Below are 17,531 nucleotides of genomic sequence, written 5' to 3'. Positions count from 1 at the left end.
ATTCACCTTCATTTCTAGTTATTTTGTTGGAGCCTTTAGATGAAGGATTTGACTGTAGTGTCCACTGACATGGACAAAGGAAGGGTCTGCACTGATGATACATTTAATGTTTTTAACCTTCAACTTTCAATTAATTCAACAGAAGAAATTTGAATGTATAGATAAGATAAATGAAGGCTTGGCCTCTGTCTCACTCCAGTGTATAAAGGTAACCTTACCGGTGACCGGTGAAGTCGTACCAGTTCGATCTGGTACAAGTTCACCGGTCAGAGGTTACGAGTGGCCGTTATAGTGACTTTCACCGGTAAAACAGGTCGGAAAAACACGAGTGGGTTGCCTGAAACGCTACAAAGTCGTAAGTTGTGACTTGAAGCTGTAATTTACGATTTCAAAAGCCTGCCTGGAACGCAGCATTAGCCAAAACGACCGGACCACTTACTTCTGCTTTACATTATTAGGTAACACTTTATTTGACGCCTATCTCTATAACACATTATGACCATACTTATAATAAGTTATAATGCAGTTATAGCACTTTATAACTATAGTTATAAACACTCATAAATGATCATAATGCTTTATAACAATAAACATAACACACTATAAAACATTTTATCATGACCTATAAGGTCAGGTATTATAATAGGTTATAATTGTTAGTAACTCGCTGACAATGCCCACATCAATAATGCGTTGTAGATATAGGCGTCAAATAAAGTGGTACCAATTATTACATTTGAAACCCTGTTTTGATGGAAATGTTGCCAAGTGACAAGGTGTGGACATGGTGTATTATTTATGATGCTTAACACCAGAAACAATAACACTTTATGTACTCAATGACATTTAATGTTTACTTTGGATCTTTATTCTTTTTGTTGCTTGGTTTTATGATTGAACCACAGTGTAGTTGATCATTTTCTGACCTTCACATTCACTGACAGCAGTCGATGCAGATGCAGATGTCTGTTAATGAAAATTATCCAATGCAATGCAATGCAATAAACAGTTAATAAATGGAATATTTTTCATAAAACAAATTCATATAATTTCTTTATCTTTTGTTATTCTGCTTTTTCACATTGATATAATGCTGAATGTTGAAGACATGATCACTCTTTATGCAGATGGCTGGCCTGTGCTGGACAGCTGTGGTGTTGGTCCTTCTCCTGTCTACTGAAAACAATGTGTCTGCTAATCTGGACATCAACGGCATCACAAGGGTGGTCAACTACCTGGTGACAACGTGAGTCACTTTGCTTTTCGTCCCTATTTGCTATTACTGTTTTCATTATTTTAATTTCTAAATTGTAAAGTTAAAGGAAACATTTGTAGCATTATCATACCAGTATAGAATAGCCAACATTTTTTCTCTCAATATGGAAAAACAGTCCTCCTGTTTTGCTTCTACCACTGTGAACCAAACCTGGTTTCTGCTTCTGCGTCGTGGTGACGGCGGAGCTATGGCGTCGACCCTACGCCGCATTCGAAGTTCTGCGTCGAGGGAACGCGTTGCTCTGCAATTCACCGGCAAGCCGCTAGGGGGGTGTGGCTGTGTCTTTGTGTGGTTTCAGGGGGCTCATATCGGATTCCTTGGTTTTTGTGCGGTGCTTCTGGTCACAATAAACAATGCCAACTAAAAAACAAACGCTTTTATTGCAAATGTTGAAGCGCAGGGGACGAAGAAGCTGTTGCGGAGGTGGTCTGTCTGACCAGTCGAGGCTGAACGGGTGAATTTACCACACTGACGTTCTGAGCGGACCAATCACAGTCCCCGCGGTTCGCGTTGCGACGCATAGTCAGGATTTTTTGGAGTTGCACGTCAGGGTACGGCGTAGGGTCCGCGGAGGGGTCCGCGTCGACGCCGTAGCTACGCCGTCGCCGCAACGCAGACGCATAAATCAGGCTTAAGCCTGAGGTTGATCATCCGCTAAGCGTCGAGCGGGAAGTAGAGAAATTGTGTCCTTTAGTGACTGAAGTCGTGGACGTTGAAGTGAAACTTATTTAAAGGCCCCATGGCATGAAAAATGTGATTTTTGTTATTTTTTCGTGCTTGGGGAGGTCTCTGGGCCACATATATACTGCCCCATGCATCAAACTGGTCATAAACGGAGAAAGACACACCGCCCATTTGTAGGAACTGTCTCTTTAAGACGAGCGGATAGCACTTCCTCCTTTCTGTGATATCACACACAAGGTAACTCCGCCCACCGTGACCAGTTGTTTTTTAAACATTTTTATGAATGCAGCTTAGGTTTCAGTTACTTGCCTGTGATTGGCCCGACCACATGCCACTCAAAAACAGTCAGCCAATCAGAGGAGAGGTTCTCATTCTCTCTTCTGATTGGCCAAATGACCTGTGCCTGCTAGAGCTCCAGAAAGGGGCAGTAGAAACCATATGAAGCTGATCACAGGTACTCAAAACCAATAATACATCTTGTTAGGGATATCAGCAGGTAAATAAACCCAGAGAAAAGTGCACAGCATGGGCCTTTAAAGGCTGTTGAAGAGCGGATCATCACAGTAGAGTCTGTTTGATGTTCTGTCGCTCCTGGAGGATTTATTAAAGACATTGTTTCACCAGACAGTCTGTAGATAACCTGAACATTCTTCTCAGCCTACCTTAAAGGGATAGTTCAACCAAAATTCAAATTTCATTTCATTATCTCCTCCCCCTCATGTGGACTAAGGGCTGGGAGAAGTTTCAGAGTCCTCCGTGGCTTCTCTGAGTTACAGCGGGGCTCCGTGCAGCACTGCATGTCCATGAGCTCACTTTTCTTCGTCCAAAAAGACACACCAAAAAACATCCAAATACCTCCATGCTGCTCGTCTGTAATGTCCGTCTTGTATTGAAGCCCCGACATGAGAAATTGTTCTGAAAAAAATTAAATAAGTCTATATTTTAACACTAGAACCGCCAAGAGGTCATTTTGACCTCCATTCATTCTAATGCAAAAATGGTAAATGGACTGCATTTATATAGCCATATATATTATATAAGCAGCCAGACACACAACTCAAAACACTTTATAGTAATGCTTCACATTCATATACATACACATACTTTACAAAAAATAACAATAGTCGTTGCTAGGCAACCAATATAGACGACTCTTTATTTTTCTATTTTTCGAACAGTGTGTGTATATAAAAATTTCAAAATTGTTACAAATTTCTGAATTCATGTCCATTTCTCATGAGAGCAAGGGGCTGTCATTGTTATGTTCAATGTTTATGAGTAATGTTCATTTGTTATCTGTTTGACACCTGTTTTAACTGTTTGACAGCTTTCTAATATCTGAACTCGTGTTGTGTTGTGGGATGAGGTCAAAATGACTAACTAACTAAATAACTAACTATCTAACTAACTAACTGACAAACTGAGTGACTAAATGGACATTCTTTAGCCCAGATTGCAATGATTGGAAAATCAGTTTTATAATTTTTATATACACACACTGTTCGAAAAATAGAAAAATAAAGAGTCGTCTATATTGGTTGCTTAGCAACGACTATTGTTATTTTTGGTAAAGTATGTGTATGTATATGAATGTGAAGCATTACCATAAAGTGTTTTGAACTGTGTGTCTGGCTGGCTTTATAATATATATGGCTACATAAATGCAGTACATTTAGCATTTTTGCATTAGAATGAATGGAGGTCAAAATGACCTCTTGGCGGTTCTAGGTAAAATCACTCTTTTTTTCGTTCTCTTTTATACTAGAATCGTGAAAACGCATAAGATGATGTAGAACACACTTTTAGGAAAAGTCACTGACTGGGAGACATAGGGTTTTTACGCAAACAGAGTTACGTGCATTTTAAGAAGCGAGAGAGGTCAAAATGACCTCACGGCGGTTCTAGTGTTAAGCTTGTTTGTAGTGGAAGCTCCCAGTGTCTCAGTTCACTGTTCTTCCTGTGTCAGTGCAAATCTCGCGAGATTTGAGACACTGGGAGCTTCCGCTACAAACAAGCTTAAAATATAGACTTACAGTATTTAATTTTTTTCGGAACAATTTCTCATGTTGGGGCTTCAATACAAGAGGGACATTACAGATGAGCACTATGGAGGTATTTGGATGTTTTTTGGTGTGTCTTTTTGGACGAAGAAAAGTGAGCTCCGTTCTCAACCGTTATATGGACATGCAGTGCTGCACGGAGCCCCGCTGTAACTCAGAGAAGCCACGGAGGACTCTGAAACTTCTCCCAGCCCTTAGTCCACATGAGGGGGAGGAGATAATGAGTGAAATTTGAATTTTGGGTGAACTATCCCTTTAATATTATACATCGTGGATATTTATGATAATCAGAGCAGATTTTATGTTTTTATGTCATTCAATTCTTGTTTTTTTTGACAGAGACCACACATTAGGCCTACACACAGCCACATATCTATATCAGTGGTCATTCAATGGTCATTTAAAAAATGCACTGGCAGCCAAAAAAAGTTACTCATGACACGGTATCAAACTATCACACACAGACGGTCAGCATGCCGGGCACCTGCACTATTAGATGAGCTACAGAACTACAACTGAGGGTTTGTAAGACTGAGTAAAATTCCTCTTTCAGAGTTTGCAGAGAACATGTTCTGCACTTTTCCCCCACATCAGCTCACGTGGTTTCAGCTGTATTAGATTGTTATACTCCACATACGCCGTCATTAAACTCTCCAGGTGGGTTGGAGTAGAATCAGCGGCTCTGTTTCTTTCTTTCTGTCATTATGAATCGTGTCATCATTGCACTGATGGCGGCTTCTTGTGCTCACAGTGAACACGCCTCCCTCAGGCTCAGCATAGGCTACTACTCAGGCCTAGTCCACACGAGCCCGGGTATTTTTGAAACCGTGAACATATGTTCCCGGTTGTATGTCCTGTCCACATGCAACCGTGCTTTTGGAACCCTGAAACCGTGGTTTTTTGAAACCGGAGTCCAGGGTGGGGTTTTGGGCCGGGGTTGGTTTCACCGGGTGCGTGTGGACACTGCAACCGCGATTGTTTTTCTCGTTTACGTCATAGCTGCACACGTGCTGATGTAAACACTGCAGCTGCAGAGGTTGTTGCAGCGGTTTGCAGGAGTTGTCGTGAGCTCGCAAAAATGGAGGTGACAAAGTGGATTTTTATCACTTTTTTTTTCTTACATCATCTAAATGCTATTTGTATAGTTTTTCGATGAGAAAAATATAAGGAAACGGTCGTCAGGGCGATCCTCTTGTCAGCTCCAAACTCACCCTCAATCACAGACCACAGCTGGTTTTCCACACAGCATCATTTACAGTAACAAGTGACGCTACAGATCAGCTGTTTTTAAAATGACAGAACTACTACAGTAGCTCCGCAGTTTCTTATTCCCCACCTTGTTTGATTGAGAGCTTTTCGGGATGATTTTCATGAATGAACAGGCAATAGCCTATGTCACTGTCAGGCCGGGTACGACGGGTCTGACAGTCTGTTTCATTCATCCATGTTTTGACACACAACAGCCAGTGATAAAGAGTTGCGCCGCACCGACAGACATGTGGCTCAGCAGCCAGGTGACGCACACAGCACAACAACACAGCACACAACAACACACAGCACAAGAGTCAAGACACAGCGCAGCAACACGTGCAGGCTGCTGCAGCAGTGCACGTCAAAGGGACACCGCCGAAAATAAAATAAATAGGCTACATAGTTTTTTAATTGTTTTTGTGCATGTTTTCATCCATAAAATGACCAAAAATTAACACTATAAGCGGATTTCTTGATAACGAATTATTTAAACAGCATTTGTATAGAAATGATTCCGTCCCAAGCCTTTTGATCCATAAGCGGTTTCCACTGTATTTTGATTGGTTAAAACAGCCTTCCACACGTGCATTGCGTCACTTGGTAGCGGATTTCACGGTTGCGTGTGTACGGAGTGTTTTTATTACACCACTGGTGTGGACGCGGAGCAAAACTCCGGTTTCAAAAATACCTGGGCTCATGTGGACTAGGCCTCAGAGCTGAAACTCAGAGTTTGTTGAGCCTGCTTCCTGAAACAGGGCCCAGGTTCAATTCCAACCCACTGGATTATCATCCTTTTCTCTTCTCCTCTTCCCTCATCTCTCAAAACAGTAAACATTGCTGATGTTTTCTGACTTTGCAGCATGTTTATGTCTTAACATGAGTTTGAAATTGCAATGCATTGAGCTGATGTAGACTGCATCACCTCCTGGTTGTATCACATATTCTTCAACCCCAACCGTCTCATGGTGATATATTCACACTGAAATGACTGTGTGACTCTTGTCACTCTTTAGGTCTTCGTTTGGCTGGTATGTTCAAAGAGATAAGGAGGTCTGTGTGGCTGTGAACATCCCAGAGAACCAGGACTTAAATAGGCTTCAGGATGTGTTTGGGAGCCGATTCACGGTTGCGGCACTACCTAAGAACGATTATCACGCAGAGGATATTGTTCTGCGCAACATTCAGCCCTTAGTTAGTAAAGCTAAAGATCACTCTCTAGTCTTCTACACTTACTTATCCCCATGTCTCAAATACTGTATGAAGAAGGGTGGTCCGTACTCTATCATACCAATGCTTAGGAACAACCATGGTAAATGGACCCAGTTTGTTTTTGTGTTTTCCAAAGTGTTTGACACAACATTTTCTGGTGGTAAAATTCCCCGAAGTGAAACAGTTAAGGCCCTAACACAGCTGGGGAACATCATTGGCAAAAACAACGTTTTCCGTTGTTATGCACCAAATAATCGACCTTTTCAATGCATTAACTGCTTCACTGGTAACATCCTTCAAGGCGACTGTACTATAAATTTACCTAAGTGATTGTTAATCTACCATCAAAAGAAACAATGTATACTTTCCATCTAATTCCATTGTTACTTTGTTTTCTTTTGTTTCTCCCTGAATGCTGGAGCTTCTGTAACTTTGTTTTGTTTGTATCTTTAATTTCACATGATGTGGTGTAGCCTACATGCTAGGCTACACATGTTATGATATTGTCATTTGCCCTATAGTGCCCCCAGGCTGGCCACAGGCTGCCACAACCACAATACAACTTGGTGATCTTGATTTTGTGTTTTCTTTTCCTCTATTAAAACTCAGCTTGGCATCAATTCTGGTCATTTTTTGTGTGTCACTATTATTCAACCCATAGTCCCATGTTTTACTGTAAGAAGCAGTCGACTTTACAGTAGAGGACATTTTTAGAGCTATGCAGTCTATATGCAGTATTACATTAAAGCCTGACATGTTGCCATGTGCTAAAAAAAACAAAACAATACAGAGAGGGGAAAATGGTCCAACTAGAACAGTGAGTGAGATCAAAATCCCATTAGGTACAGCGATGGAAATGTGTCACACACACACACACACTCACACACACACACACACACACACACACACACACACACACACACACACACACACACACACACACTCTTATCATTTTTCAGGCAACATAAATTTAATTTTTCTCTGTTGAGCCGCATAAAGACCAGATAAGACAAAGGGAAAGAAATTGAATTCAATAATTATAATTTCATGAAGGGTCTGCAGAAACCTGTAGTGACGTCACGGAGGCCCATCGTGGTTTTTATTCCATTTATAACCAAATGTATTTCTGAGAAACTGAGGGTGTCACAGTAACGCCCTTAACACCAACAAGTGTGAAGCTGCTGCAAGACTTACTGCTCAGTCAGCATGACTGGACAAACTGTAGGCAACACTGTGCACTGACCACACACACACATATAACAAACACCTAACAAGCACACACATTTCATAGATTCCCAGCATCAAAACACTTTAAGGACTGTTTGTTGCCATCAGCTGCACAGGCCTGACCACAGTCATTCACTCTGTTCCCATCGTTAAACAAAGAGGTGAGATAAAAACAGGAAGTCTTCACCTGACTAAAGGCTGAGAAAGCTGCAGTGCACACACCCCTCAGCATGGGGCCACTGACCATGTCTGTAGGTTTCCAGGAATACAAGACTGACCGACCAACATGTCGACATCATGTGTGCTGCTAAGAATTAAAGATTTGCTTCAAATTCTCAATCACGTCATTATTTGGTGTCAAAAATGAACAGAGTGGTGAAAAAGTTTGAGCTGTTTCAGTAACCATGTTTCCATCCACACGTTTTTATTCGCATTGAGCAATATCGACTACCTCTACCGTTGATTTTCCTGGACTGTCCTGGACGGTGTATGGAGTTGCGATGGTATTCCTGGCTGTTCGGGAGTAAACAAAGAAAGCTGCAGCTGTGCATGCGGACAGACCGGCTTCACCGGTCTGTTCTAGGATGAGTTTACCACAAGTGGTGTGTCTTCTTGTTCTGTTGTTGGTCAGTGTAGCCTAAACATTAACTTTATATTTTCAGTATTTAAACTGTTGCACAATAAAATGTGAATTTAAAAACATTATAGTTTCTCAAAGTATTTATCAGTAATACAGTGAAAATTAGAGGAAATGTGAACATGATTTCGGTGTGCGCCCCAAATTTGTTTGCGCTCCTAAAATTTTAAGTTAGGGGCCACTGTGCTCCTAGTAAAAAAAGTTTGTCTGGAGCCTTGGACGACAGGCATGTTGCATTATAAGCACCAGTCAACAGCCTATTTACCAGCTTAACTTGGCCGGTGTGCGTATGGCTCAGTGGTTTCCAGGCAACGACTCCAGCAGCTCGTCACACTTTTCCTGTGCGCAGCCCAACCTCGGACCATCGGTTAAAGATTAAGGATGGATGTCGTTCTATTTTGCGATTTAGTACAAAAATGAACGGAAACACCTTAAATTGCAATAAAACTATTCGATACAGCAACATGATCGCAAAACTGCTGCACTTGAGCCGACATTATTCGCATTAATAGCCTATTTTTATCGATCTTCAGATAATTTGATCGACAAGTGGATGGAAACATGGTTAGTGTGATGTCTTATAGTTTGTCTCTTCTTCTTATCGTCTCAAGTCTGGATGTTGTGATAAGGGCTTGGTGATGCCACTCTGAGGGTTTGGCTGTGGTTTCTACTTCTACCTTATAAACATGTTCCCTCCCTCACTCAGACACCCAGGCTGTGGACAGAATCCACACAACACCTTTTCTCCACCGGAGCAGGTAAAAGATGAACCATGAAAATTCAGCCATGAGGTTTTGATATGCTGTAAATATGCTATGTTATACAGTATGTATGTGTGTAAATGTGTGTTTGGACATGATCTCTGTCTCTATTTTGCTCTGTTGTGTTTTAAAGGGCTGATTGAATGAATAAGAGGAGAAGCACATTGTCAGATAAATGTCAATATGGTATCCTGTCTTTTTTTCTTTAGACTTAACAGCCCTGCAGACAGCAACAATGAAGGTGAGGAACATTTGATATATTTTGTAAATCCGGTGACTGTTCAAGACTAACAGAAGAATTGCTGCATCAATGTCCTTTTTTTTTGAATGAATGTCTCCTAAAACTGGGCTTCTACTGTGTCACTGTTACAAAAGTTAACATGTGGATTGTACCAACAGTTAACTGTAGTTAACTTTAGCTGTTGTAATAAAAAAACAGTTTGTTTCCCTCCTGAATTACAGTGTTGAACGAGGACCAGAAGTGTTTTTGCAGAGCATTATGACGTCACAATGAAGTTGAACTACAGTCATTTATATATAAAATACAACGAATTCATGAGTTATGGTCACAAACGCCTTCTGGGACGACCAAAATGAAATCAGTTCATTTCTGAGTTCAATTAAAGCCAGATTTGAAGAAATCCCCTAAAGGTGTTGATAATTACTGTAGGACTTGAAACAGTCTCGTCCTGGCGTTTATGATTTTAGTCAGAATGATCCTCTTTTAAAAATGAATAAATAATAGATAAATGCCTGTGTGTGTGTAGATGGTGGGCCTGTGCCTGGTGGTTGTTACGCTGACTTTGCTCCTGTCAGGTGGAAACAGTTTTGCTGCTGTGGACAAAGAGCAACTTGCAGATATCGTGAAGTTCATCATGAGCCGGTGAGTCAGTTTTATGGTTTCTATTTTCTCAAAAAAAAAATCTGTCAGTGCCCTTATGTCCTATCAACTAGATTTATGATTTCAGATTGTATCATACAACATATTTGATATAAAATGAAGACGTAATACCACCAGTCACCACAAGGTGTCAGCACAATCCAGCACTGTAAATACAAGGATTTTATGACTTTGTTGTTTAAGTGCTGTTTACGTAAATTATTAAATTTCACCATGCTCTATCCATCATCCTCGGTCCCAAAACTCTTAAAGAGGAACTGTGCAGGGTTTGTAGCTAAACCATGCTACATTTTCACCTTAATTAACCAGCTCCAGAGTCCTAGTCCTGGTTAAATCAATGACTAGTAACTAGTTCCAGGGAGAATGGAGCGTCTCTTGGCTGAAAACCAACCTTGTAAGATCAGAGCCTCCGACCCGGTGTCCCAGCTCTCGTCTCCATGGCGACACCGCCACCGCTACTGAAACTGAAACTGAAGAACATTACTTTTTTAGTCAATGTATAATGTTTAGTCTCTATGATTTGTCAACAGTCATGCTAATTAAGTGAATTTGAATTGAATTGAATTGTATATGTTTAAATTAAGGTCAATGGTGTGAATTTGTGGAAATATTGTTGAGAAAATTCTGGAAAAAATACTTTTTTAGAAAAAAGTGATAAAAAAAATTTCCCAAAAAAAGTGTTAAAAAAAAACTAGAAACAAGTGGTTAGAATTCTAAAAAAAATAAAATAAAAAAGTAAAATATTTTCTCAAAAATTTCTCAAAAAAGTGGTACAATTTTCAAGACCCCCTTGAATCCTCTGAAGGACCCCTGGTGATCCCCGGACCACACTTTGAGAGCCATTGAAATCAATGACTAGTAACTAGTTCCAGGGAGAACGGAGCGTCTCTTGGCTGAAAACCAACCTTGTAAGATCAGAGCCTTTTTTTCTCAAAAATCTTTTTTATTTTTGAAAAAAAAATGTTTTTATTTATTTTAATTTTTTGAAACAAATGCACATGGAGAAGAAGGTTCGCACAGAGGAACATCCAGAGAGTCCAGGTTTTACAGAAATAGGGGTTTAAAAAATCGATTCACATAAATATCGCAATATCTTTTTTGACGATTTTTTAAATCGATTTTTTTATTGAATTTTTTTTTTTTTTTTAAATATATTGTGCAATGTGCATTTGTTAGCCTTTTTTACATACAGAGAGTCCAGGTTTATAAGTTCACTTTATAATAATAGAATCGCAATTTAAATCGAATCGCCATCCAAAAAATCGTAGAAGAATGGAATCGGGAGAAAAGCATATCGTCCCAGCCCTAACAGACATGTATTTGTGTGTTTCCTTTGACAATCAGGTATAGGATCCAAAGCCAGGTCAGCGTGGCTGTCAACATCCCAGTGGAGAAAAGCCAGAGCTCCCTAGAGGAGGTCTTCCAGAGAGCCAGTGCTCCGGCTGTTCAGAGGAAGCTCTGTCAGAGCTCCGTGTACCCAGCGGACACCAGCGGTGACTCCGGCGACCGCCATGTGGTTGTTGCCAAACCAGCCTTTAAGGAGCGGTACACTGACCATGCTGAGGCTCTGGTTCTGCAGAACATAAAACCCTTAGTTCAGAGCAGTAACAATCACTTCCTCGTCTTCTACTCGTTCTATTCCCCGTGCGGTGCAAAATGCACCAACCTCAAAAACAGGAACAGCATCATTCCCAGGATCAACGAGGTTTTCCCCAACTGGAGCCAGTCTGCCTTTGTGTTTTCCAGAGTGTTTGACAGGACCGGTCGAGGCAAACGCATCGACGAAGCCGAACCAGGACGGTCGCTCCAACGGCTGGGGAACTCCAGAGTCGGCCACAACAACATTTACCGTTGTTACCAACCAAAGAATAAACATTTCCAGTGCATCAGCTGCTTCAACGGCAAGAAACCTGAAGCCCGCTGCGTTGCCAACGACGACTGAAGAGAGGTGAGGAGGAGATGGAGAGGATAAGGATGGCCTCACATGTTCATATAAACACAAACACACCACAATCCACTGACACAATAATATTTAGATATCATGTATGCTTCTTTTCTACTCCTACAGCATCACTTGGCACTGTTTTAGATATTAGCTGCATCAATCTGCACATTTTAAACTGTTTCTCACGTGTTTTGTTTGTTTGTTTGTTAACAATTGTTGTCATTTTACCTCCAACTGCTCCTGTTTTTAACTTGACTTCTCTGTTTTCAATTTATCTTTGTCATTTTACTTTTTGGTATTTCGGATTTCGGATATCCTTGCATACTTCAAATGTTTTGTGTTGTGTCTTGTCTGCGGATATGCTTGTATGTTTCAAGCATTTTTTGTGTGTTATGTCTTGTCCTCAAATGTTTTGTGTTGTGTCTCAGCTATAGCCTATTGCAAATGAGGTTGCTCCTCAATATATTTCCGGGTTTAAATAAAGGTTATAATAATAATAATATGCACCTGAATAAAACAAATGGTTAAGGGTAAATTGTTGTGATTTTATGAGTTAAACAACACACAACCTCAAGTCTACTGTGCTTCTACTGCTTACACTAGTCCAGCCTGGTGGGTTGGCCAAACGGCTGTGATTGGCTGGATGGAAAATCAATCAATCATATTAAAATCAATAGGTTTTTATTCAGAGCTAGATCTCATTTCAATAGATCTCAAGCAGTAACACCTAATACACCTGTGAACAGTCAACAATACTGTGAATTGACCGCACACCTCTAACAAAAACACACACACACACAGCGTCCACAGCTTCTGTTGGAGTGTGTGTGGGTGGCACACAGTTAAAAACATCTCAGCGGTGTGTTTTCACACTGAACATAATTTGACGTGGCTTCTTCTCTTCCTGCTTTTTGAAAAACTTTTGAAAATGAGAATCAACCCAGTTTGTCCATTGTGTCTTACTTGTGAGTACTTTTTCTTGAGTCTTTTGTAGAGCTTTTAGTGTGGCTTTGTTGTATTTCACCTGTCATCATTGTACAGCAGTGCTGTTTTGGTTTTGGTTCTGGTCGTATTTTTGTTTATTTTGTGTCTTTGTCTCTCCCTCTCTCTACCTTAGTGTCTGTTGTGTCTTTAAATGCCAATAGTCAAGCACCATGCTGTAGCACCATTTTCCTGGTTTGGGACAATAAAGGTTTACTTTACGCTGTTCCACTTCCTCCTTTTTGAGTGACTTGTTCAAAGGTTATGAGACGGCCGTGGGAGGTTTGTCCATTGTGTCTTACTGTCGTGTATAAGATTAAAGACAATCACTTCCTCCTGACACAGCTCACTGCAGCAGCTCCTTCACCAAACACTGAGGAAAAAAAAACCCCAGAGGACTGAACGGCTCCAGATCAACTATCAGGCATCGTCCTCTACCAGAACAGGTACATTAAAAATAACACTGAAAAAGTTTAAAACTAAGTTTTACTGACGACTAGTTCCCCAATGGAAAAATGTATTTACTTGCTGGGGACTTTGATCTAAGTTCACATCACATTTTTTCATGATAAATGATCAAAAACCTCAATGAAAACAGATAAAAAATCATGAATGGTTATTTAGAGACAATGTGCTGATTGGATCAGTTTTACAGTATGTATGTGAACATGGACGAGTCCTTTGTCTCAATTACTGAACACATTGTACATATTTTTTCTCGAAATACAAATATTAATTTCCTTCCTGCTCATAGCAGTCAGTTATTTATTAGAAACATCTATTTTACATCTATTTTACACTGTGTTAAATGGCCATGAACTTTAGGTCATAACCGAAAGATACAAGAGGCCCTTAGGGATAGGGTGGGCTCAAGTCAATCTAAATATTTATGAATTGTGTATTTTATTCTTTGTAGCCTATAATTTCTTAGATAGCTATGTATATATTTATTTAGAATTCAATGTCCTGCTTTTTCTTCTTTTAAGGCGTCTGTCACAAACTAATTTCCCCTTTGGAATGAATAAAGTATAATCTAATTTAATATTGAAAGGAGAATGTTGCAACATAAAGTCTGATAGTGAGCGCCTGTTTTGTTGGAGTCTAACTATAAGAAGTATTATCAGCTAATGGGTACAGAGGCTATAATGGGAGAAATGAGGGATATGCTTGCTTATGCACCAGGACAGTGTGAGACAGGGGTATGTGTAACGTTCAAAGTTGTTTTTATTTAAGAAAAGTATGGCCAGTCTGGAACAAACTGTGAAAATGAATTTTCTCTCCAGGACAATTAATCATGAATCTGAACCTGAATCTGAACTACTGGTCCTACTGGTCCTGCTGCATACCTGACGCTGTTCAGCAACACCTGACACTTAAAAAAAAAGAAACTGGAATAGTTCCACAGCCAACATAATGCCACATACAGCCGAGCCTGAGGCAACATTGCCACTTAACAGTGTGGCAATGTTTGACAGCTTTGACTTTGACAGCTCCACTCTCCCTTGTTTGCATGACACATAAGGGCATAATCACAGCCCGTGTATTAAAGGAGCATTATCGCAAACACTGTAGTAATAGCATAAAATAAGCTGAAATACGCAAGATAGATCAGGGGGAGCCATAACTAAATTTACAAAGAAAATAGCCAACAGTGTAGTGTCCGTGGGGCAAATGCAGAATTTGTCTTTGTTATGACACAAGTCGGCCCTGTTAGAGAATAATTTCACTAGCCTATATAGTTTGTGTAGTTAATGTATCAATCCCTCTGTCTGCCATATTTTCTCTCTGAGGAACATGCAAAGGCCATGGTCCCTCTGGGGAGCATACATCAGTCCGACTGCCCAAAAGTCTGATGGCTCATTTCTCCGACTACCCATTCTACAGTGTTAAGGTTAGGTTTAGGGTAAGGTTAAGGGTTAGGGCTACTTAAGTCGGAGAAATGGGAGGTCGGACTAAAGGACACAAAAATAAAGAAATGTATGGTCGGAGAAATGGGTAGTCGGACAGTCGTCATGCGCCCTGTCCCTCTTTGGTGACTTCAATCTCACTCTCTGGCTGTCTACAGACACAGCTGTAGAGTTAGATGATAACGCTCACTGTCACTGGATGACACTTAGCTGGTGTGAATCCTTATCTTCATGTTTATGCATTATAGCCAATTGGATGATAACACATCTCCCCTTTGCTATCACGGCCCACCTTTCTAGTATAAGAATCTGAGCTTTACTGTTTGACCCTTAGAACTGAGGTGGATTCACACACTCATGTTGTGATGACGACTCTTCTGTTCTCCTTGATCAAGTAAATAAACTCCTTCATCCAGGACTCTGGTACTTCTTCTCCTTCACCGGCATCACCACAAATTCCTCCCTAACAGGCCCGGCGCCTGCTGCGTTTGATTGCACTCGGAACTCGGAAAGATCCGACCTCCGAATCCGAAAATAGTAAATTGTAATGTAGCAGTGTTAAGGGAAAGTTCACCCAAAATTAAAATTTCATTTGAAACAGATTGCACAGACACAGGCAGAGCAGTGAGGAAGCTTCCGCTACAAACAAGCTTAAAATATAGACTTGTTTAATTTTTTTCGGAACAATTTCTCATTCTCAGCTTCCTGTTTTGGCTCCGAGCTGCTGCAGCCTCACGGGTGAGAGCAGAGCAGCTGCTGCATCCACATGCAGAACTCCGTTTGCAAAAGCCGAGTTATGATAAAAACTTCCAGATCATGAGCTGTCATGAGTTTTTGATTGTCATCTATTTCTGCTCATCGTTGAGTCCCCAAATTTACACATAAAGGTGTGTTAAAGTGTCTATTTTCATAATTAATAATAATTTAAAAAAAAGCAAAAAACGTAAAATCTAGTTTTTGGCACTCAACGCATGGGAACGAGAAATTACGTGGTTGGCACTCAATGAGTTAATAGCCTAGACAAAGATGCCCGAAGTAAATATAAAATGCACTTTTTAAATTATGATTTCATTAAAGGGGGAAAAGCTATGCAAACCTACCTGATCCTATGTGAAAAAGTAATTGCCCCCTCTTGTTAAATCATGAACTAACTTTGATAAACCTTTTTATGTTTTTTGGAAAGCTGGTTCAATTTCACTCTTCACATCCAGGCTCCAGTGATCCATGGTGAGAGCCTTTATCCACTAATGGAGAAAGCTTGGAACAGTGGTGAAAACCTTCCCAAGATGGCTGCCCCATCAAAATATTATACAAATAAATAAAAACCTTGTGTGACAAATCTGCAAAAAAGTAAGAAATCAGGAAGGGGGCAAATACTTTTTCACAGCACTGTATTTAATGGAGGGGGGACAATACCTGATATTCTCAGCTGTAAACAGTAGGCTAAATATAATCAGCCACAGGTCATGTCTGTTCTGGGATAGCGGTGTAATAGAGGGGTCCAAACTGATGCATCATTTTTTTGTCAAATAATGTGAACATTTTCTGCAGCTGACCCCACCTGATTGAGGTGTACTTATTCTCTCAAAGCTGTCTTTTTAATGAGAGATTTGCTCTCTGTTTAACTGGGAGCATAACTTGCATATTAAAATCACAAAAATTTTCACCGGCGGGGGGGGGGGTTGGTTTGGTTTTTCGGACCTTGTCACCTTTTTTACTCTCTGGAGTTTGCAGGTCTGCATACAGTATGGTCACAGAGGACCTGCCTTACAATGAGCTTTATACTGTGAGCAATCAAAGACTGTCCAATGACAGCTGAATAGTTGGAATGAAAAGTCAAGCAATGATGTGACATGACTGAGGCAGGAATCAAACCCATGACCTCATGATCACTAAACCTTTATTCTGCCACTCGGCCACAGAGAGCACACCGTTTCCAAGACTGTTGTCATTCATTGTAATGTGATGATGTGCTGCAAACTGTGGTACGAATAATCAATGAGATAACAAACACCTGTAACCAATTGAAGGCGGTGTTTGTCTGTGTTTGTTTTACCACCTTTTCAAGAGCTACTTCCAAACATTCATTTTCATAACCTCTTTGTTTAAAACATGATTTCATACTATTTACTTGGTTATCAAACGATTCTTTTGTATCACACACTCTTTTTATTCTATGGAATTGACTCACTGGAATAGTGTTTTTCATGTATTGTGGATGGTAACTATCCCAATGTAAAATATTTTTCCTGTCAGTGGGTTTTCTAAACAGGTCTGTGGATAGTTTGTTCTTCTCTTTTTTAATACATAGATCCAGAAAGTTTATAGTGTGACTGTCAAATTCCAATTTGAAAGTGAGTGAGTCACTGTTACTGTTCAGCCAATCTGTGAACCTTAAAAGTTGTTCAGATGACCCAGTCCACAGGAAAAGAATATCATCAATGTATTGTTTCCAATACTTGATATATGGCAAAAATGGGTTCAGAGCGTCATTTAAAACATACTTCATCTCAAAGAGACCTACATAGAGGTTTGCATAGTTTGGGGCCATAATGGTCCCCATTGCAGTTCCCTTTATCTGCAGGTAGAAATCTCTGTCAACGCTGAAATAATTCTTGGTTAACACAATTTCAGCTGCCTTAAGTAAAAATGTATGAAGTTCTGTATTTGTTTCCGTTTCACCATTTAGAAA

The 17,531-nt window shown here is 40.3% G+C and overlaps 2 protein-coding genes across 2 annotated transcripts in view; both read left to right on the top strand.

Moving 5' to 3' along the window:
* The window catches only part of LOC146992529 (uncharacterized), a 34,506-nt gene that overhangs the window by 876 nt on the left and 16,099 nt on the right, over positions 1–17,531 (top strand). Inside the window, exon 2 of the mRNA XM_085787474.1 lies at positions 1,128–1,246. Coding sequence (XP_085643600.1) covers positions 1,128–1,246 — 119 coding nt within the window. The remainder of the gene's footprint in view (positions 1–1,127; positions 1,247–17,531) is intronic.
* LOC146992530 (uncharacterized) overlaps positions 1–17,531 on the top strand; it is a 63,096-nt gene that overhangs the window by 41,749 nt on the left and 3,816 nt on the right. The window lies entirely within an intron of this gene.

The sequence above is a fragment of the Trachurus japonicus genome, chromosome 1, assembly GCF_045865225.1.
Source record: "Trachurus japonicus isolate A0001 chromosome 1, Traja_1.0".
NCBI lineage: Eukaryota > Metazoa > Chordata > Actinopteri > Carangiformes > Carangidae > Trachurus > Trachurus japonicus.
This window is presented reverse-complemented; position numbering and strand designations above follow the sequence as displayed.